This window comes from Thamnophis elegans, chromosome 10 (genome assembly GCF_009769535.1).
Source record: "Thamnophis elegans isolate rThaEle1 chromosome 10, rThaEle1.pri, whole genome shotgun sequence".
Lineage (NCBI taxonomy): Eukaryota > Metazoa > Chordata > Lepidosauria > Squamata > Colubridae > Thamnophis > Thamnophis elegans.
Genome location: NC_045550.1, coordinates 14,790,303 through 14,813,115, shown reverse-complemented (window position 1 = coordinate 14,813,115; position 22,813 = coordinate 14,790,303). Strand labels below are relative to the sequence as shown.

General features: G+C 38.9%; 1 protein-coding gene across 1 annotated transcript in view; it reads left to right on the top strand.

The window, feature by feature from the left end:
• The window catches only part of TDRD1 (tudor domain containing 1), a 47,842-nt gene that overhangs the window by 11,615 nt on the left and 13,414 nt on the right, over window positions 1–22,813 (top strand). The window contains exons 4-15 of the mRNA XM_032225609.1: window positions 5,049–5,100; window positions 6,184–6,285; window positions 7,182–7,355; window positions 8,081–8,224; window positions 8,699–8,867; window positions 11,335–11,421; window positions 13,224–13,400; window positions 13,743–13,850; window positions 14,802–14,972; window positions 16,315–16,557; window positions 17,245–17,367; window positions 20,100–20,210. Of these exons, the coding sequence (XP_032081500.1) occupies window positions 5,049–5,100; window positions 6,184–6,285; window positions 7,182–7,355; window positions 8,081–8,224; window positions 8,699–8,867; window positions 11,335–11,421; window positions 13,224–13,400; window positions 13,743–13,850; window positions 14,802–14,972; window positions 16,315–16,557; window positions 17,245–17,367; window positions 20,100–20,210 (1,661 nt within the window). The remainder of the gene's footprint in view (window positions 1–5,048; window positions 5,101–6,183; window positions 6,286–7,181; window positions 7,356–8,080; window positions 8,225–8,698; window positions 8,868–11,334; window positions 11,422–13,223; window positions 13,401–13,742; window positions 13,851–14,801; window positions 14,973–16,314; window positions 16,558–17,244; window positions 17,368–20,099; window positions 20,211–22,813) is intronic.

Here is a 22,813-nt window from a genome sequence, read left to right as displayed (position 1 = left end):
CGTTAGAAGATTGAACTTGTAAAGGGGATGAAAAGAAACTTCGTATAAATTTTGCATTTTTAAAAATGGAACTGACTATCTACTGGATACAAAGAAGTGGGACTAGTGCACTTCTTGAAGGGCAACTTAAGAACTGGATAGTTCTTGGACTATTGAATTTAAAAAAAATAAAACAAGATACCTTATAAGGCAGAAATAGGTGGAATATTGAAGGAGATAGCATTACTCAAAAGACACCATGGAGAAAGGATTTAAGGAGATTATGGAAAAAATGGAAAATACCATACAAGGGATGATGAGTAAAGAACAGTGACATGCGGTGAGTTTTATGGCTGGTGAGGCGGCAATTTTTTTAGACTTGTGGACTTCAACTCCCAGAATTCCACAACCAGGCATGCTCAGTTCAGATTTAAAGCGACAGCATTTGTTTTTCTCCTTTGCTAAATAAGTTTCCTTTTTTCTTCTCCCTTCCCCTCCTTCCTCCTTCTCTCCCTCCCTCCCCCCTCTCTCTCAAACACACACACACACACACACACAAAGTTGCACCAGTATTCAGAAAATTTAGGTTTTCCTCAGCCCATGTTAGCAATACCACTAGCAGCATTTTGGCTGGCAGGTGTAAGTAGAAGTGGAAATTCATTCTACTGAAAACATTGTTTTTGCTTATGATTGGATAATTAAAATTTCAGAAGACCCAAAGGCATAGTATTAGAGTGTTACATAGTGCATAACCTAAAGAACTGTCTCAGTATGCTCCCTCCTCCCTCCCTCTCTCTCTCTCACACACACAAACACACACACACAAAGTTGCACCAGGAGGATGAAGTTTGAATTCCTCCCTCTGACCCACATGTACCTTTTCCAGCTGTTTCAGAGAGGATTTCAAGTCTGCTCTTGCCTGCCATCATGAAAAGAAAAAAAAATGTAAAAGGAAAAAGGCAAGAGCTGATGACTCTGCTTAACTGTTTTAAAAAGTCTCTAAAAAACCGCCCTCTACAGGAGGCAGGAGAATGACGTGCCTCATCTACGTGAGGAATTTTTCAGCTTTTAACCCTTGCTTATCTCTGCTCGAGTGATCATAAAGTCAGACTAGATGAGGCACCTCGTTCTCCTGCCGCCTCCTGTAGGGGGCGCTTTTTTAGAGGCTTTTTTAAACAGTTAAGCAGAGTCATCCATGGTGACTCTGGCAGCAACTAGCTCAGCCTGACCTCAGCTCTTGCCTTTTTCCTTTTACATTTTTTTTCATGATGACAGTGGTGAGGCTCTGCCTCCCCCGCCTCCCCTGATTGCACATCCCTGGTAAAGAACAAGATGGCCAGGAAAGGGAGGAGTCAGCAGAAGAAACGAAAAAGAGACAACAATGGAAATAACAATGATTGATGGATTAAACCAGGGGGAAATGTATTAAGAGAGTTGAAAGATGTGTTTGAAAGGGAGACTGGAACCTGCGTAGAAAATTTGGGAACTAGTCAGTGGAAGAGGGTAGAGGTGGGAGAAATACTTAGATTGAATAGCCAAAAAACAGATTTTGACAGAGGAATTTGGGAGGCAAGTTTTTTAAAAGTACAGCAATTAAAATATTGAAGCAGGCAAGAGACAATGGATAGATAATTTTTCCTTTTTGTTGTTGTTCTGACTCGTTTTTCCTTTTCTCTCTCCTTTTTTTAGGTGGGTGACAGTAGAAATTAGGATAGAAAGAAAAAGCTTCTAATAAAGGATAACAGGACTAAAGCTAGAATAAGTGATAGAAATAGGGGGAATATTGGTGTATACATTTTTATATAATAAAATGAAAGTAACAAGATAAAACATGGAATAATTGAATAATGATAGATTGCAATCAAATATAAAGGTGTATTATTAGATAAACAAGTTGATTGAATGTAACAATTATGATTAACTTTATAAGTTTAAAACTTCTTAACTGCTTCAGTTTTATTAATATAGAGATAAATGTGACCAATCATATTACTATGCATTAAATTTATATTTTTGTAACATAGATACTTCTCAACTTAACCATTTAGTGACTGTTTGAAAATAACATACTGAAAAAGAATAAATTATAACTGTTTTTTCATGCCTAACGACTGTTGTAGCATCCCTAGGCCCCTAATGTATGGGGTGCCGCAGGGTTCGGTCCTGTTCTCCCTCCTCTTTAATATCTACATGAAACCGCTGGGTGAGATCATTCGACGGCACGGGATAAAATACCACCAGTATGCGGACGATACACAGCTGTATCTGTCCGCCCCGTGCCAACTCAATGAAGCGATGGACGTGATGAGCCAGGGCCTCGAGGCTGTTAGGGACTGGATGGGAGTTAAAAAGCTTGTACTCAATCCAGATAAGACCGAGTGGCTGCTGTGCTTCCCTCCTACTAATTGGCCAAGTGTTCCATCTCTCAGGCTGGGGGGTCAAATAGTACGCCCCTCAGATAGGGTCCGCAACTTGGGAGTCCTCCTGGACTCACAGCTGACTTTTGAACACCATTTGTCAGCTGTGACCAGAGGGGCATTTGCCCAGGTTCGCCTGGTGCACCAGTTGCGTCCCTACCTGAACCGGGAGGCTCTCACAACAGTCACTCGTGCCCTTGTGACCTCTAGGCTGGAGTACTGCAATGTGCTCTACATGGGGCTGCCCTTGAAGAGTATTCGGCAACAGCTTGTGCAGAATGCAGCCGCGCGAGCGATCGTGGGTGCGCTTCGATTCACCCACGTAACACCTATCCTCCGCGAGCTGCATTGGCTGCCTGTTGATCTCCGGATTCGCTTCAAGGTGTTAGTTGTCACCTACAAAGCCCTTCATGGTATTGGATCTGGGTACTTGAGAGACCGCCTACTACCAATTACCTCCACTAGACCGATAATATCCCACAGACTAGGCCTCCTCCGAATTCCATCAGCCGCCCAGTGTGGACTGGCGACTACCAGGAGGAGGGCCTTCTCTGTGGCTGCTCCGACCCTGTGGAACGAACTCCCCGTGGAAATTCGTAACCTCACCACCCTCCAGGCCTTCCGCATAGCCCTTAAAACCTGGCTGTTCCGACAGGCCTGGGGCTAAAGACTTGCAGCCCCACTTCGAATGGTATGATTGTTGTGCTTTTTTTTTTAACTGTGTATGGTCTTTATATTTTGTAACTTTGTTTGTTTTTCCCTTCCCTTGAATTGTGAGCCGCCCTGAGTCCCTTTCAGGGAAAAGGGCGGCATACAAATAAAGTAAATTCAATTCAATTCAATCCCCATGGTCACATGATTGAAATTTGGATGCTTGGCAATTGGTTCATATTTATAATGCTTGCATTGTCAAGTGATTTCCTTTTGTTACCTTCTCACAAGAAAAGTTGATGGGGAAGCCAGATTCATTTAACAACTGTGTTACTAACTTAACAACTGCAGTGATTCAATTAACTGACAAGAAAGGTCATAAATGGGTCAAATTCACATAACAATTGTTTTCCTTAGGAACAGAAATTTTCGGCTCAAATAAGTACAGGACTAACTCTACTTATTTAAAAAATAATAATTTCAGAGAATCGGAAACTTTTAAGTATATCTAGGAGCATATTCATTTTGCCAATTTGTGTAATAATTGTTTACTAGTAGGGAAAATATATGTGTTTTTGGAATAAAATCAAATTGATCTATGTGAGTAATTTTATTTCCAGACATTTTAGGTTGTTAGCTAATAATTTCTTGTAGGTTTGAAAAACTATATTAAGAAGTGAAATGATCGTCTAAGTGTCTATTCCTGAAAATGTTTACCTAGTTTAAAGATTACAGCTAGTTTCCAAGACTCTGGTAAGGGGTCTCTCCAATGCAAGTATTGTATAAAAGTAAAAATCCAGGTATTAAGAAATATTTAAATGTATTATTAAATTGTTCTATGCATCAGAACCTGGAATTTGCCATTTTTAATAACAGTGATTCTGGGTGGCTTAAATGTTTATTTTAAATGACCAAATTTTAAAATAATTAAAAATAATGATTGAAAAAACTATTATTTAATAATTATAAATTAAAACAATTAAAACAATAATTTAATAATATAATGGTTGAAAGAAACATTCAAATTCTCTTATAGCTTTGGTTTTTCTATAACTGTTTGACTGTTGCTATCGTTAATTGCAATATGCTTTTTTCCCTTTAGGATTCCCTCCTCTCTCTCCCTCCCCCCGGGTTTATTTAGCAGCATTTTAGGAATTCGTGACATGTTCATAGCATTTTGCTTAATAAAAAAATAATTGAGTCATTGTTTTGTAGCTGTTTATAAGAACTAGCTGAGCTGTACTATTTTTTCATCAGAATTACTCCCCCTAAAAGGGTTTTTAGATTGAGAAGTACAATCTGTATAGTTGTACTTTCTCTGAAATATATTTATTCAAGATTGGAACAGTGAAGTACCATGCATATTTGAGGCAATCTTTTTTCAAGTGGAATCTATCTACCTTGCAGGCTAGTGAGAATAAAAAAAATAAACATTTCATGTATTTCTGTGCAAAATTTTTAGCCTCTGAGATGTATTTAGCTCAAAACTGCTTTTTCCAACTTGAAACAGTCTCTTCCAAGTTAAGAATACTTTTTTTTAAATTTACCAGAAATATTCCAGTAAGAACTCTGTCAGACTACTATCAGATTGAACCTTTTGAATTTGAAATATTTTGCACACTCTTTGATTAATATTTAAACTCCTTGGTTCAGTTGTTCTGGGACCACCATATATGGCAGTTCTTTTTTGTTCCTTGCTGTTCCAGTCAAAAATTGTATGTGTTTAGGAGAGCATTGGGGTTCACATTTCCAGTCATGTTGGCCTTCACTCCTGTCCCTGCTTAAATTAAATGATTAATATTATTCTTAGAGATTCTGTTTTGGACATATTGCTGAATTCTGGTTTAAGCAAGTCCAGATTTAGATGCTAAAGCAGCATATGAAGCAACAGTATTTCTTGATCAGCTAAAAGTTATACTGCCACAGCATAATAAATTTTAAATGAAATAAACTTGCAATTGAACTGAACATTGTGCTAATGACTGAAATTATTCTTTTTAGTACAAATAAAGCTGAATATCATAGAGAATCATTGGATGAAAGCAATAAAAAGGTATAGTGAGAGGAATTTTCTTCTGTGGTTGAGAAACTTCATTACACTATTTTGATGATGCCTGCAAATTAATCCTTTCTCTTTGTAACACTTTTCTCATTTAAAATTTATGCATTTAAAAAGGGCTGATTCAAGCCATCTAGTCTACCATGTCCTGGCACAACCAAGAATCAACATAATATCCTTGATAAATAGTTTTCAGACATCTATTTCAGGATAATCAGTAAAGAGAGCCTACCACTTTACTGAAAAAATTGCTCTTCTCTTACCGTTAGATCGTTTTTTCAGGTGGAATTTTTCTTCCTAGAACTTACATTATTCCATGAGAAAGCCAAACCTTCAGAGTAATACCATTTAAGGCACTGGAAAGAACTATAATTTTGCCAGTTTCCTGATTTAAAAAGTACATGTCTCTTAATATAACAAATACATTTGCCTTTTTTGCAACAGTAAGTAGCACTGCTGAGTGATTTATTTCACTTTCACCTACTATTTTAGTGGAGCCAGATGGCTCTGCAGTTCCAGTTCCAGAACTTGGCAGATGGAGAGCTGAACCTGGGTTTAAGACATGAGCATTCAATGGGATAAGCTGCCATTACTTGGCTCAGCTCCTACCCACCTACCAATTTGAAAGCATGCAAGTGCGAGTAGATTAATAGGTACCACTTCAGTGGGAAGGTACCAACGTTCTGTGTGCCTTTGTCATAGTCATGCTGGCCACATGACCTTGGAAATTGTCTGGTTCCTTGCACCAAGAAACTTGAAATGAGCACCGTGCCACATGACTGAGCAGAAAACCTTTACCTTTTCTATTTCAATATCTTTTTTGCCAGTACATGTAGTCCTTAACATATTCATTCAATTACTATTCAAAGTTACAGCAATGCTGATCTAAGGGACATAAGCCCAGAAGGAAGGGATAAGAATTATTTACTTTGTAAATGTTCTTTTATACTCAAAATTATAATTCCTCTTATAAATTCATCAATGGTTTATGTTCCTTAGATGAGTCAATCTTTTTGAGTTATTTTAAATAGAAAATGGGATGATTATTAATCAAATGTAAACCTTTGCTTCTAACAGGAAAATATATTACCAGCAAATACTAAAAATGTAGCACAAGGGAAGAAAATAATGCTATCTGATCTGAATAATTTAGGACTTAAGAAAAATATGACAATCAAAGTAAGTTCTGATTTTAAATTTCAACGTATTTTGTATAATAAGGTTCTTAATAGCTACAAAGATCTAGCTAAATTAATACAAATAGTCCCAATTTAACAACTTTTTACTGTTAACATTCAGTGATAGTGCTAAACAAATGGTAGTTACAATCATCCTTGAAGTTATGGAAGTTTCAATGTCCCTGTGGTCACTTGATCAACATTCGAGTGCTTGCCAATCAGCCTACGTTTCAGTGCACATTTCAACTTCTCTCGCCTGCCTATCTATCACTCCCCCCTTCCCCAGGCCTCCCAATTTCTACCCTTTGGAACACCCTAACTCTGTCACTGCTGCCTGCTCTCCCTTCCTCTAGTGACCTTTGTTGTATTCTGCCTTCTGCTGCTGGTCCAAGATTGCAAGGCTTCGCATAGTCCTGGCTGCCTTTGCCTGGGACCACCATCACGTTTTCTGCACTGACTGCATCCCACTGCCTCTTCTTTGGCCAGGCCTGGCAAGTTCCTCTTTGGCCGACAAAGCTCTGCTGTACTCTCTGAGCACATCTTTGGGCCACACCCTCACCCAGTGCTTGGATCCCAGGTCAGCAGAGAATGGAAGGTAACAGTGAAAGTCAAGTGGCGGCAGCAGGGAGAAAATGGCAGAGCAGGCTGCAGATGGTGAAGATAGACTGGTGGGAGGAATTGAAGTGGAGGCAAGGGCAGTGCAGTCTCATACCAAAGGGACACCACCACACCTGGCTGGATAATGATTCTGTAAAATTTTAATTACATTTTGATAAGAATCCTTTAAATTTTTATGCTTTGAGTAACTTTGTTCATGTATTCAGTTGTGATAAATATGTACTTGAGTGAGTAAATCTAATGTTAAAGACAAGCTTTCAAAAATCGTTTCTTTTCTAGGGTACAATAACAGATTTTAATAATCCTAGTGAATTCTACATACAAGTCAATTCTCCTGAAGTTCAAAGTAATATTAGAAAACTAACAGTGAAACTGAAAAATTACAAGGGAAGTAATCAAGAATATACTCCTGTCAAAGGAGAAGTTGGTGTTGCAAAATATACTCTGGATCAGGTAAATTAACTTTAGAGTAGACATACTGACCATTTAGTGTTTTGCAGACTATTGTGGATGTCAGGGCTTCCAATTGGGGGTACAGCAAGTTTCAGAAGAGAGGGCCACTGTATGTGTTTTCCTGGAATTTTGCAACGTTATGGAAGGCAGGAAGAGAAATTATTTAAGTAGATACTAAATGTGTTTACATGCAGGGCATTCAAAAAATATCTTTTTGACTGAACAATTGTAGATGCTATCCTGAAGTATAGATTACCAGCAATATAGCATTTCTTTTTATATCAGGTCAATAGATTCATATTTATTTTTTGACTAAGCATAATTGTGGTGTTTAATGGTTAATAACTTTTTATTTAGCCAAAGCAAGAACTGCCATAGAAAATTGCAGCACAAAGTTCTGGTTTCCTTTTTTACAGTAAAATAAAAATTGATACTGATAAAATTAAGAGAGATAATTCTAATCTTGTTTCTGTTGTTTAAAATAGGTGTCACCTGAAATATTTCATATTAAGTGTATAAGTAATATTGAAGTTAATATAATCCTATACGGCCTATTGAAAGGATGGGTCTGTATGTTAGGAAGAACAGATGATTTGATTTGCTTCCATTAACTAAATAATTTAAATATATACAATTATACTGAGAAGTAGTGTTTGAATTGAAGACAACTAGTAAAGAAGATCATAGTAAAAAAAACTGCAGCTAAGTAATTTGTTCACATTCAGACTTGGTGCAGGGTACTCATAAAAGAGATAGATATCATTACAAAGAGCACTCAAGTACTGTATATTGACTATGGAAAAAGAGAAAATATACTACTACACAAAATTAAAGGATTGCCCGAAGATATTTCACAGATCCCACCCTGCGTAAGTATAAATTTAAATATCTAAGAAACTATGGAAAATGTACCATATCTGAGAATATGTTAGTATCCAAATTTTGTTTTCAAGAGAATATAATGTATCAAAATATTCTGAATTTTTTTTAAGTATGGATCAAAGGTTTAGCTATTTTTAGTTTGTGCTGTACTTATGACATGAGAGATTTTTGATGCAATAAATTTTATCCTGATTCTTGCTCAAGAATCTTTAAATGTTGATTTCCTTTTTGGTAATCTGTGAATGCAGAATGAGATTAAGCAGATGCATTGAACAGTGGAATAGCTGCACACAGATATTTTTAAAAGAAGAGTTTTTAAAAATACAGTAATTATCATGATTTTTCCTCCAAGATTTTCACTATTCAAGAGCTTATGTATATTCTAATAGTGTGCTGTTTTAAGTTCTTTTTAAAGTTCTTTTTAAAGTAGGATAACCAATTTTCTAACTACATTTTTTTAGGCCATTAAGTGTCGCGTTGCTAATGTTCTTGATGCAAAACAGTGGAATGAAAGCTACAAGAATATTATTGCTCCAATTCTTATAGGAAAATATTGTTCATTAATTATCACTGATGTTTTGATGGAAGATATGCCCTGTTTTACAGTAGATGCTGTCTTGTCAGATTATGGTAAGTTTAGATAACAGTAATTCATATTTTTGTTATAACAATTGTTTATTAAACAAGGATTCCTACAATGAAGTTTAATGAACAAACTTGAATTTTACAAAATCTACATTTATTCCTGTTACTATGTCAGAAAACATGTAGAAAGAGAAAAAAGTATCATTGAATACTTTGCATAAAAACTTTGTTTGCTGTGCTTTAATTTTTCCACAAGATTACCCATGACATTATAAATAAGCAATTTTTTCCACTTAAAAATATTTTGCAATCATTCACATCAGTCAAGTATATTTATATTTTATTCCCAAAAAAATTCTTAAATTGCAATTCTAGTCTTTAAAATTATTTGAAAGCAATTATTTAGAAGAGGTCTACACAATTTGTAGATAAATTAAAAATAATCATAAAAAACGATCTCACATGCTGATCAGCTGTTTAGTTAGTGGAGCAATAAGCATTGGAGCTGGTAGTGGCAGTGAAGCTTGGAAGCATTCAGTAGCATGTATTTTTGCTGCTTGGGAGTACCACATGTGACCTGTGGTCCATGGTTTAGAAGCTCACATGAATGCTGTCTATTGCATTAGGTCAATTTTTCATACTTTTATATAAACCTGAAAAAATATGGTGTTTTAAATAATAATTTATTTAAGTTAATGTGACTCTATAGTAGACTTCTCCCTCTCCCCACCAAAACCTGAAAAAAGTTAGGCTTACAGTTAATATAAAAAATACATTGTTTTTTATGTAACTTCAAATCACTTCTTTCAAATAGTTTTTTTGATGAAAATCCAAATAACTTCTTTCAAATTGTTTTTTTTTAAATGTGCATTACTGTAGTACTCCAGCGTACATACCATGTCAATCTGTAGATTGTTTAATTTGTAATACAACATTTATCCTAAAAATTATTCTGTAGTTGGTCAAATATTACAAAGGTAGCAATGTCTGCCAAACAACTATAAAGAAAGCAAAATTATTAAAAAGAATTCTTTGATGTTACAGTTCCAAATTGATATTACTTGGAAGTAAATTTTAAACTAGGCAGAATTAATTCTACATGCACTTCGATTTACTGTATTCATTTCTTTATAATCTTTCAATGTTTTCATGAATCAAGTTACTGATTTTCAGACTGATAGATTTAATTTGTACATCTTAATATACTTCCTATGAAGAGAATATCATTTAAATCATTGAGACTGCCACAGAATAAAATAACATTTATACTTTCCATACTTTTTTTAGTTTGCCTTCTCACCGACTTAGATTTGTTTCAATATTTCCTTTCTATTCTTCTTATTCGGAATATCAAAAATCTGAATTTTTAAAAAACATCCACAGATAAAAATTTAGGTAAAATTTCCCCAAATAAGTAATTAAAATGTAATTTTTCCATTAGACCAGTGGTGGGTTTCAATTTATTTTACTACTGGTTTGTGCATGTGTGCATTCTTCTATACATTAGACATTAAAAACAATAAGACCAAAACTAGTAAAAACAAAGTCCTTAAAGTAAAATCAGATATAAATGTAAATCAGATCAAACTGTCGCAGACTATCCCGGTTCTGACTTCCTTATGGCAAATGTGAAATCGTAATTTAGAGTTCCAAAGTAAACAGTAAGAAAATGAAAAAAAGGTAATATTAAAATCCAGCAGAGTGTTATAGAATGAATCCGCATTCAACCAGTCGATTAAAGTATAGATCAAATAGTAAGAAAAACTTTAAAAGGTATAAACAAAAAGCTAAGAAAAAGATGGAAAACCTAAACTTCTGATAGCTCCTACCAAGAAGCCACCATCAAGATCCCTCTTTTCTGAAGGTTTTGCAATCATCTGAGGGCCATCTCGGGTTGTTCCTTGTTGCTCCTGTTCAAATCTGGGGCACAAGCTGCCAAATAGCCAGCTTTGGCAACATAATTGGTTGTTTGCTGGTGGGAGATCCCCTGTTGCTCAGTATGCTGCCTTGGGGGAAGACTTGGCCAACATATAGTCCTAAAGGTGCTTTTTTCAAAAGGCAGCTGGACTTTCTTGGTTTTTTTTCTTTGAAAACTTTTTGCTTCTTATCTAAGAAGCTTCTTTATTTAGAACAGAAAATGGAAAACAAAATATATTGCATTTCTACTGTACTATGAAAAAAATATAAATGGTTTTTGATCCTTTGGAAGATGGTTCGAAATTTGTGTTGAAAAAAAATGGTTTAGAATAGCTAATACTGATTAATTCATACATCTTTAGCTAACTCTGAAATAGATTTATGTTTTTGATGTATTTGTTTTATTTTCTTAGGCATATACAAATGTTTGTTTTATAAAGATATAAGCAGAGTTTTCATCTGCAATATTTTTTCATTGCTAATAAATTGGATAAGATATGATTTTTCAAGAAGTCAGAATTGTGGCTTTGAAAACATTTTGCAAATATCTTTGTATAAACTACAGGTGATATATATGTAGTATATGTATTAATAGGTAAACACTTGCATGAAATTATTTTGGAAAATATGCATGACCGGAATGCAAAGGAGAAGGATATTAAGAAGGAAACTTCAGTTATAGGTAAGTTCATCAGGTGTTTTTTTCCTTATATAAAATCAGGCAAAGTTTAAGTCAAGAAATATGCACTACTATAGAACATTTGAAGATCTAGGAAGGAAGCACAACATTTTGGGGTTCTCATCCATCCATCTAATCCAGTGGTGGGTTGCTGCTGGTCCGCGCCGGTTCTCGCGAACCGGTTGGTCACTGGACCTGGAAGTAAGCCTGCCCCACCCCCGGCCCTGTATACCCAGCCGGACAGTATTTTGTCCCTTCTGTTCCCCATGCTCAGAGAAGCAACTTCGGAAAGGTCCTTTGCTAGCAGGCAGGTTCTAGGATGCCTGCCGCCACCAAAGGTCCTTCCCGGAGTTGCTTTTCTGAGCAACGGGGAGACAGAAGGGACAAAACACCGTCGGTTTTCCCCGTGCTCAGAAAAGCAACTTCAGAAAGGTCCTTTGGTGGCGGCATACATTCTAGAACCTGCCTGCTAGCAAAGGACCTTCCCGGAGTTGCTTTTCTGAGCACGGGGAAAACGGACGGTGTTTTGTCCCTTCTGTCTCCCCGTTGCTCAGAAAAGCAATTTTGGGAAGGTCCTTCGCTAGCAGGCAGGTTCTAGGACGCCTGCCGCCACCAAAGGACCTTCCTGGAGTAGCTTTTCTGAGCAACGGGGAGACAAGGGACAAAATACCGTACATTTTCCCCGTACTCAGAAAAGCAACTTCGGGAAGGTTCTTTGGTGGCGGCAGGGTCCTAGAACCTGCCTGCTAGCAAAGGACTTACCCGGGCTTCCTTGCAAACTACCGCCCATCGCCCGTGCTCAGAAAGTAAGTCCGGGCCCAACCTCATAAAGTGGCGAGGAAAGATCCGTGTTTAAAGATAGGAACCTTAACCGCCACCAAGGCCTGCCGTTCGAAGAAGCGGGTGGAGGAAGCAATCGCTCCTTGTTCCAGGTCAGTTTGGCTGCAGTCAGTGCTACCATTTCCCGCCCGTTAGGCTTTCGCCAGGCTCCTTTTTGGCGATAAATCCGCCCCCCTTTCTCTTTTCAAGGCTGCGGAGTTGACTGGTTTCCATGGGGCTAGTGCGGAGGGGGAAGCGGCTTGGGAGGATTTGCCCCACAGGGTTTGGCAGAAAATGTCACGGAACGAAGGTTTTGCAAAACAGGGAGTTTCCCCTTAAGGCTCCACGTATATATCTGGATGGGTTAAAAAAATAATGGTCACATGGCCAGCAAGCCACTCCCACCCAGTCACATGGCAGGCAAGCCACTCCCACAAATGAGGCCACACCCACAGCGTAGGTTCCAAAAAAATTTGAAACCCACCACTGATCTAATCTATAAAAGAGGACTGGAAAAGAAAAGAAAATTGCAAATGAATGAACAGCTTTGGGAGATGAACTAGGTTTTGAATTTTTGAGACAATGGATGATTGATCTGGTCTATTTTGTAGGACTGACAGTAATTTATTAGAATCAATGGCGTAAAAGTCCTTCCATAAGACAGCACTTTTTGCTATTGGCAGAGACAATATAGCCCTGTAAAACATTTGGGTTTTGTGAATAGTACACCTTTCCTTATCACTGTTGCAACCAATCTTCTGTAGTCCATGGTTAGAGGGAATATTTTCCCTTTCACTAATGAATTTCATGTACCTTTGTAAACTTTGGTTTGATTGTATTGGCATTCATAGATTGAATATTATAATAGGTAGCAGGTACTTATTTTAATAGTGATTAGTTAGAAAGGTGAGGGATCTTTCTACACAGATTCTTAAATATATAACTAGACCTTGCAAATCAGACTTTAAGTATTATTTTCCCCTTAGATCATACTGTGGGAAAAAAATCAGTTCTAGAAAATAAAGTGGAATGGAAAGAACTGGATCATACTGATTGCTTAACTCCAAAGATTGTCTCAGTATCTACAGGACATACATTTTTTGGCATGGTTGCCCACGTACAAAACCCAGGAATTTTTTTTTGTCAACAGACAGTAAATGGCTGTAAGTCCTTCTTTTGTGTTGAGATATAAATACTTGTGCACCTGTATATTTTCTGCATTTAATAAATTATTGAGATAAGATGTAGATATTTCTGTGTGATAAATGAGAATGGGAAGAGAACAGCATTAAAATGTAAACTTCAGGCTGATACGGCATTAAAATGTAAAATGCAGTCTGAAAATTGTTTTACAATTTATCATGAGCTATATAAATAATTGATTTCAGGTCCAATTGAAAGTCTTAGTAGGCTAAAACGGACAATGTTACTAAAACTATGTATTTTTTAAACATCTTTTGCTCTTTTTTATATAGCAATTTTCATGTAAGTATATGTGTTATTAGGCAAACTTTCTCAACTTCAAGTATCCCTACGTGAATATTGTGAAAATACCTCGATCACCCCAGATTTTTGCCCAGCAGTAGGAGATGTGTGTTGTGCTCAGTTTACAGGTATGGAGGAGGAAGAGACTGCTTGAATATTTTTTATTATTATCACCGGCATCATTATTATATCATTTCTATTTGTACTAGTATTATGTGTCTATTTAAAGAATAGGTCATCAAACCTCTAAAATACTTGGAATCTAATGTTCAGCATAGAAAAGAAACAGCGAGAATAATGGCTAGCTGCTAATATGTATTTATTAAGGCTTTATAATGCAATTGAACGTAAACCTGCTTGACTTTTATATTAATGATACAAAAGTAAACAAAAGCTGGACTGTTAGCTTTCTTAGCCTGCATTTATTATAGTAAGTTAAAACAAATTAAAACTATCGGTAAAAAATTAGGATGTTAATGCACTATTAAATAATGAAACATTTAGCTCTCTTTGAAGAAATCTGTACCGTCCTTAGAAGTATTATATGACCACAAATAAATATATTCTCTTTTGGGTGCTGTTTTCTAAAACCGAGTTTGGTAACTAATTTTTTAAATTCCAGCTTCAGGTTTACCATTAGCACTGAGATGTAACTATTAGAAGGGAAACAAAAATAGTATAAGACCGTTACTGAAACTTCAGCTACTATAAAATGTAAAGCTTCTTTGGTTCAGCAGCTTTTGGCAAATCTCTTTCTCTATTCCCTTCTATTTCATATACCATATATTATTCTTTTGCAGCACAAATATTTTCATTTTAAAATAAGCAATAAAAGTTTGCTGGCCTTCTGATAGGCTCAGTGTACCTTGTTTTTTTAAGAGGATAAATTAGAACTGTCTATTGTTATTGCCTCTATTTGTGTATAGGGCACATTATAATTTTGTATTTTTATTTTTTACATCAAACTTTATATTGTATTTTAACATTGTAGTTTTCTTTGTTGTATGACGACCGATACACTTTTAAAGAAGAAATTGTTAAGATTAAATATGACTGACTTCCACATTTTTTTTCTTCAGAAGATAACCAGTGGTATCGTGCAACAGTAATATCCTTTATTTCAGAGAAAATGGCTTTAGTGGGATACATAGATTATGGAAACGTTGAAATGCTACAGTTAAATAGACTTCGACCAATTGTTCAGAAATTAATGGAATTACCAATGCAAGCTATGAATTGTACCCTAGCAGGTAGGAAACAAATAATTATAATTCAGTATTGATGGAACAATGACTTATTGTAAAGAAATCCTTAAGGCAGGGGGTCCCAATCGGGTGTTCTCATGCCCCCTGGGAGGGTGAGACGATATTCCAAGGGGTGCAAAAACTTGTGCTTAGAAGTTTCAAAATCATATTTTATATGCATATAATTATTTACTTTTGTAAGGGCTCTGGGAATATATCAGAAGTGTTCTAGGGGTGGTGGTATAGAAAAGGATGGGAACCTCTGCCTTAAGGCTTCATTTTTTAATTGTGCCTCTGTAATACATGGTATATACCAATTGTATTGATATGTATATCATTCTTCCAAGAAAGTCTTTATTTTTGAATACACTTAGCAAAAATATACATATTGCTTTTGAACACGATAGTAGGACTGTCTTAATTAGAACAACTTAGTCCTGTTATTTCTCTGTAAATTCTCAGAAATATTTTTATAGTAATCTGTGAGTACCCCAGGAAATATGGCATGAGCTGAGTGATGCTTTGACGAGTGGGAGAACACAAGGAACCTCCCCAAAGATTGCATTATTTTTGGCAATTGAGTGTCCCCTGGGCAACAGTGTTGTCATTGGCAAATCCTTTCAATCCAAAAGCACCCTTCAGTTGGTTTTGTAGGTGCTTCTTACATGAATAACGACAGACAGTATCTCTTCTTTAACCTCTATAGTTCATATAAAAGATGTTTCTGTTATATTTGAAAAAACTAAGCAATTAAAGATGGACAAATGCAGAGTCCAGGTAAGACAAAAGCGTACTGGTTCAGTAAGATCTAGGGCTCACTGAATATGGCACCAATGCCATGTGTGAAGATAGTTTGTATTATGGAGATAGCTGTAATGCACATGTGTTGAAACCAGCTGCTTCAAGTAAGTAAATAGTTTCCAGTGTTCCCTTTAGTGGGGAAGTACCTTTTACACTCCCTGCTAAATTAAACAGGTGTGTAATTCAAGGATCAAAACCAACCTGGTTAAAAAAAATCTGCATCCTTTAATGACATATTGAATCCTCTTTTACTCATTTGTTAGCCAAAAAGAGATGTAATACTTCATTGAGATGTAACAAAATGTCTTCAATAGCACTATTTAGGTATGAAAAATAGTTTCTATTTGGATGCATACAAAGAGAACATAGAAAAATGATAAAGTGGTAAGCAAGCAAATATTGTAAGGATAATAAAAATCCCTAAAATGTAGTGCAATATTGAATTGTTCTTTAAAAGTAGTGCTTGGGAGATATAGTTCAGCTGCAGAGAAACTAGGTAGTCTGTTTTCATGTATGACATTTTTAAAAATGATCCTTCTATTTTCAGGGGTGAAACCAGTATCTGGGACCTGGTCGGCAGAAGCAACTTTTGCCATGAAGCAACTGGTCCAGAATAAAGTGGTTGCCATAAAAGTCACTGACAAGAAAATGAACACTTTTGTTGTAGAAATTACAGATAAATCTGTGACTCCATCAATTAATATATCTAAATGTCTTTTAGAGTTAGGTTATGCAGTGGAAGAAGCACCTATTGTTTTGAAACAGAATGAAACAATGAAAGAAACAAATGGTAAGTGTATAAGTTATTACTATAATGAGTTCATATTAAAGCATTCAAATTATTTTTATAGTATATGGATGATAACTTGAATTTAAGAACAATGGTGATTGAATACAAACTACTAGTGTTAATTCTAACGATTAGGACAAGGATAGGTACTTTTTTAGGGTCAGAAACAAATGTGGATTTTAGAGAACAAGGTATGGTTTTAAAAAGTGGCTGACATTATGGGTGGGGCCTACAAAAACTATGTTTTTTCTCTGAAGATAAATTAGCTATCCAACATAAAATCTAATTACTTTAAAGTTTATGAAACCCAGCACTATTTCTGCAAAGAAATATTATGTCAAACTGATGATTTATTTTGTGGCATGACATGAATGTTCAAATTATTTTGTAAAATTCAGACAGAAAAAAGACTAGTAAGCACAAAGTGGCATGTTCATGGATCTTTTGGGCAATGCCCACTCCTTACATTATTTAGAATTTTATATATTATTTGTTATATTTTATCCAGTTACCAGTTGACATTAATGTTGAAATTAAAACGGATTCTTTTAAAACTGAATAGAATTGATAGATATTTTAGTAGGATTATATGTGTATTGTTTCTTGTATAGATTAATTTATTTTATTAAGAGGGTTATTAAAACATAGTTGTAGTAGATCTTCATATTCACTTTTCCTTTCCTATAGGTGAAAAGCAGGAGCCTGTTAATTGGTCTTGGGTCACATTAACAGATAAACAGGTGGTAAATGTCATGGTCTCTGTGTTGTACAACCCCAGCAAGTTCTATTGCCAGTTATTAAACGAAGACGGTACATCTCTTTTTCCTCTTTTGCTTTCTAATCCCACTTGGGGCTAGAAATAGGTTTACTAGCTTCAGGAAAAGGGAATTAACATAATAAACATTCTATTTAAATAAATATACTGTAATTTGGAGCAAAATAATTAAATGTTATATGTATGCTGACACATCAGTAAAGAGAACTTGGGATAAGATGGGAGAACTCAAAACGTCAAGCTAGTGCACAGAACTAGGCAAATTACTAGTATTTGGAAAATAGTGAACATAAATCTATGGAAGAAGTTTCATTAACTAGGAAAAATATGAAGCAGGAATTAAAAAGACTTGAAGAAATATCCTGAAGTAAACCCTAACTGTGATGTGTTAGTGTGATCACCAAAGCAATATAGCTAATGAAAAACAATTCTAATCTGCTATAGAGATAAGAATGTTTATGCAGTTTGCAGGTATAAGTATCTTCTCAAAAACTAAATTGCACAAGTCTATGGTATAACTTTCTTTGTTTAATTACCAGGAAATTAATCAAATAAATATGTATACAGTCCTGGAACTATATACCTACTGACATAAAATAAGTACATTCTGCACTTATTTCTACCAAAGTGCCTTTTTTCTTTCTGGAGAAATACCCTTGTTGGATATGTGGCACTGCTCCACAAGTGCCCAGCTGTGAGACCCTTTTTCTTAAGTTGTGCTCAAGGAATCAGGTGGGATTTCTGGTGCTGTACCAGCCTCCCTGCTATGTTGCAGTCTGGTGGCAATGAATTTCTCAAGAGCTGTACCCCCTGCAGGGAGGTAGGACCTATTAGATTGGTCTGCTCCTGTCAACCAATGGACCCCGATGGGTTCCAGAAGGAGCTGGGGGTTATAACTGCAGATCTGCTGTGCAATCCAGTCAAGTTCTTAGTCATTGTTTGGAATAGGAAGGTGACTGAGGCTCTGGATAGGATTGCACCCATGCAACCTCTCCTTACCCGTAGACCTCTCTTGATCTCCATGGAGGAACTGAGAGGGATGAAATGAGTGAAGGTACTTCTAGAGCGCTGCTGGGGAAGATAGGGTATGAACTTGATCAAACATGGTAAGAGATGCTAAGGCCTACATTATAGGGATTCATGCTGCAAAATGTAAATACTTCTCTGCACTAATTGCATCTGCAGGTAATCACCCAGCAACCCTCTTTTAGTCATCTAAAAGCCTCCTTATGGGGAGGAGGAAATTGAGGTCCACCTAAAGGAGTGCGCAGAGGAATTTGCAGATTTTCTGGAAAAGAAAATTGCTCCATTTTGTTCCCAATTACATGCCGGCATGATTGCTGGTCTGATGGACGCCCCTGTGGCAGGTTCTTACCCTGTTATCTGGGATGGTTTGACCCTGTCGCTCCTGAAGAGTGGTCAGGATTTTAGGGAGTATGCACGCAAGCATGCACGTGTTTTAGACCCATGTCTCTCCTGGCTTCTAAAGCTTCCCGAGAGGTGACAGGCGGGTGAACTCTGACAGTGATTAATGCTTCCCTACGGCACTTTAAAGAGGCAATGGTCTGCCCTATTCTTAGAAAGCCATAGCTGGATTCCGCCCTGTTGGATAATTCCTGACCTGTTTCCAATCTTCCCTTTTTGGAAAGGCAGCTCCATAGGTTTCTGGATGAAACGGATTATCTAGACCCCTACCAGTCAGGATTCAGGCTCGGATAGGGGACAGAAAAACATTGGTCACGCTTTTGGATGATATCTGGCAAGAGTGGGATGAGGATGGTATATCCATCCTTGCTCTACTTGTGGGGTTCTGCAGGACTAGAAACTCTCCTCTCATGTTCAACATTTATATGAAGCCGTTGGGTGAGATCATCCATCATCATGACTGAGGTATCATTAATAAGCTGATGTGTACCAGTCATGCCTTTCCTTGACTGACAATCCCTACTCACGGTCACTCCCTAGGACTAGTCATGCCCTAGTCACTTTCAGTCTTGACTATTGCAACATGCTCTGCATGCGGCTGCTCTTGAAGAACATCTAGAAGCTCCAGTTGGTGCAAAATGCAGTGGCCCACATGGTTTTGTGCAGACCTCAGTGTGCATATGTATCACTCCTCCCGTGGGAGTAGCATTGGTTGCCAATTTGTTTCTGGATGCAATTTAAAGTGCTAGTTGTTGCCTTTAAAGCCCTTCATGGTTGGCACCAGGTTATCTGAGGGACTGTCTCTTGCTGGTTACATATATCCGACCCACCAGAGCAGGGAGGGAAGGAATGTTGCGGGTCCCATCCCATAGGCTTATATATGTGGTGCAACCCAGAAGAAGGACCTTCCCCATGGTGTCTCCCTCTCTGGAACATCATTCTCCCAGAGATTAGAATGGCCCCCACTCTTCCGGAAGGCACTGAAGACCTGATTCTTCCACTGAGCCTGGGTATTGCAGAGCGGGATAGAGCCCATTAAATGGCTCATGTAATATATTGTTGCTGGGTGGGTGGGGGTTATTTAGTTTTATTGTTTTATATATGGGGCTTTTATATTTCTGTAAGTCGCCTTGAGTTGCCATGTGTGAATAGGTGGCAATAAAAATCTCCTAAAATAAATAAATAACATTGTCCCATGGGCATTTATTTGATCATTTTTAGAATGTTTGATTTATAGGCTTTTGCTACAAAGACTAGCCCAAGACAGATTTGACTAAAAGGAACAGTATTAACCTTGAGGTAATCTTAAAACACCTCAATATTTCAACGAATTCTTTTCCAGATTTGAATGCCCTTAAAGAACTCAACTTATCTTTAGCAGAGTACTGTGAGAAAACAAAACCCAACGTTTCCCAAGTAATAAAAGGGATGATATATGGTGCTTATTTTTCCGGTAAATAATATTTTCCCTCTTTTTTTATTTTTTTGGGGGGAGAGATGTTAACCTTTGTTGTATGCATGTATCAAATTTGAATGTAAATTAAAGGAAAGGAAATTAAAGGAATCTTAGGTCTGCAAAAGTTATACGAGTTATCCTTCTGGCGGGGACTTTAAGGCAGGCCATCATCGGGGAAGGAGGGCTCGCTATGTCATAGAGATCCCTCCTTCCGGCCCTAGGAGTCCCACTTCAAGGTCAGATGGCGCGAGTAATCAGGACCCTGGTCTCAGGCTGCTGTCGCTAAATGCCAGGTCTGTTGTTCATAAGGCCCCCCTCATCCGGGACTTGATAACTGATGAAGGCGCAGACCTGGCATGTATTACTGAGACATGGCTGGGCACGGAGGGAGGAGTCCCCCTCGTTGAGATGTGCCCAGTCGGATTTCAGGTGCTGCATCAGCCAAGAGCCCAGGGAAGGGGTGGCGGTGTGGCTATTGTAGTCCGGGAGTCTTTAGTACCTCGTAGGATCCCTGCTCCGGAGCTTGTCGGGTGTGAGTCCCTACTGGTGAAGTTGGACCTCAAGGGTCAAGTGGGTCTGCTGCTTACGTACCTGCCTCCCAACTGCGTTGCAGCAGCCCTCCCCTCGCTCCTCGAGTCAGTAGCCGAGCTAGCAGTTGAGTTCCCTAGACTTATGGTTCTGGGGGACTTCAACCTGCCTTCGCTCAGTGAACGCTCTGATGGAGCGCAGGAGTTCATGGCTTCCATGACAGCCATGGGCTTGACTCAGGTAATTCGAGGCCCAACCCACTCAGCGGGTCACACACTTGACCTCGTATTCCTCTCGGAGCAGTGGAGTTATGATCTTGGTCTGAGGGGTAATGAGATCATACCCCTGTCGTGGTCAGACCACTGCCTACTGAGGCTAGACTTCCGGAGGCCAAACCCCCACCGTAGGGAGGAGGAACCGACCAGGTGGTTCCGCCCCAGGCGACTTATGGACCCTGTTAGGTTCCAGACGGAGCTTGGGGTTATTCCTGATACCCTCGCCCACAGTTCGGCGGAGACCCTTGTCGCTGCCTGGCACTCGGCAGCTTCGGGGTCTCTAGACCGGATTGCGCCACTACGGCCCCTCCGGGTCAGCGGCCCCCGGAGGCCTCCTTGGTTCACCGAGGAGCTCCGGGAGATAAAGCGCCGGAGGAGACGCCTAGAGCACTCGTGGAGGTCCGATAGGTCCGAGTCGAAACGGGCACTTTTAACAGCATGCACCAAGGAGTATATTCGGACTTTAAGAACAGCAAAAAGAACACATATTGCCTCCTTGGTAGCGTCCGCCGAGTCCCGCCCAGCCGCCCTGTTTAGGATAACCCGCTCCCTCCTAAATAGGAGGGAGACGGGGAACCCCTTACAGGGTAAGGCTGAGGAGTATGTCCAGTTCTTGGCGGACAAAGTTGCCCGGTTTCGATCGAACCTGGACTCCACTCCAGCAGATCCAGCCGAGACACAGGGGGAAGACTTGGCAAACCATCTCTGGGTTGAGTTTCAGGAAGTTGCCTCTGGGGATGTGGACAAGGCTATGCGAGCTGTGAGTGCCTCCACCTGTATACTGGACCCGTGTCCCTCCTGGCTGGTTGCCAACAGCAGTGAGGTGACACGAGGCTGGATCCAGGCGGTTGTTACCGCCTCTCTTCGGGAGGGGCACTTCCCCACCGCGCTTAAGGCAGCGGTGGTGAGACCCCTCCTGAAGAAACCGTCTTTGGATCCAGCTGTCCTTAATAACTACCGTCCAGTCTCCAACCTCCCCTTTGTGGGGAAGGTTGTTGAGAAGGTGGTGGCCTTCCAGCTTCAGCGTACCTTGGAGGAAGCCAACTATCTAGACCCCTTCCAGTCCGGCTTCAGGCCCGGTTACAGCACAGAAACCGCTTTGGTCGCATTGACCGATGATCTCTGGAGAGCTAGGGATGGAGGCCGCGCTTCCATCCTGGTTCTCCTTGACCTCTCAGCGGCTTTCGATACCATCGACCATGGTATCCTTCTGCGACGACTGCGGGAGGTGGGGGTGGGCGGCACTGTTTTGCAGTGGTTCTCCTCCTACCTCTCGGACAGGTCGGTGTTGGTGGGGGGGCAGAGATCGTCCCTGAGGCCCCTAACTTATGGGGTGCCGCAGGGTTCGGTCTTATCCCCCCTACTATTTAACATATACATGAAACCGCTGGGTGAGATCATTCGGAGGCACGGGATAAAATACCATCAATACGCGGACGATACACAGTTGTACCTGTCCGCCCCGTGCCAATTCAATGAAGCAGTGGACGTGATGAACCGGGGTCTTGAGGCCGTTAAAGACTGGATGAGAGCAAACAAGCTGATACTCAACCCAGACAAGACCGAGTGGCTGTTGTGTTTTCCTCCCAAAAATTTGGCCAACGTACCATCACTCAGGCTGGGGGGACAAAATTTATACCCCTCAGACAGGGTCCGCAACTTGGGAGTCCTCCTGGACCCACAGCTGAGTTTCGACCACCATCTTTCAGCTGTGACCAGGGGGGCATTTGCCCAGGTTCGCCTGGTGCGCCAGTTGCGGCCCTACCTGAATCGGGAGGCCCTCACAACAGTCACTCG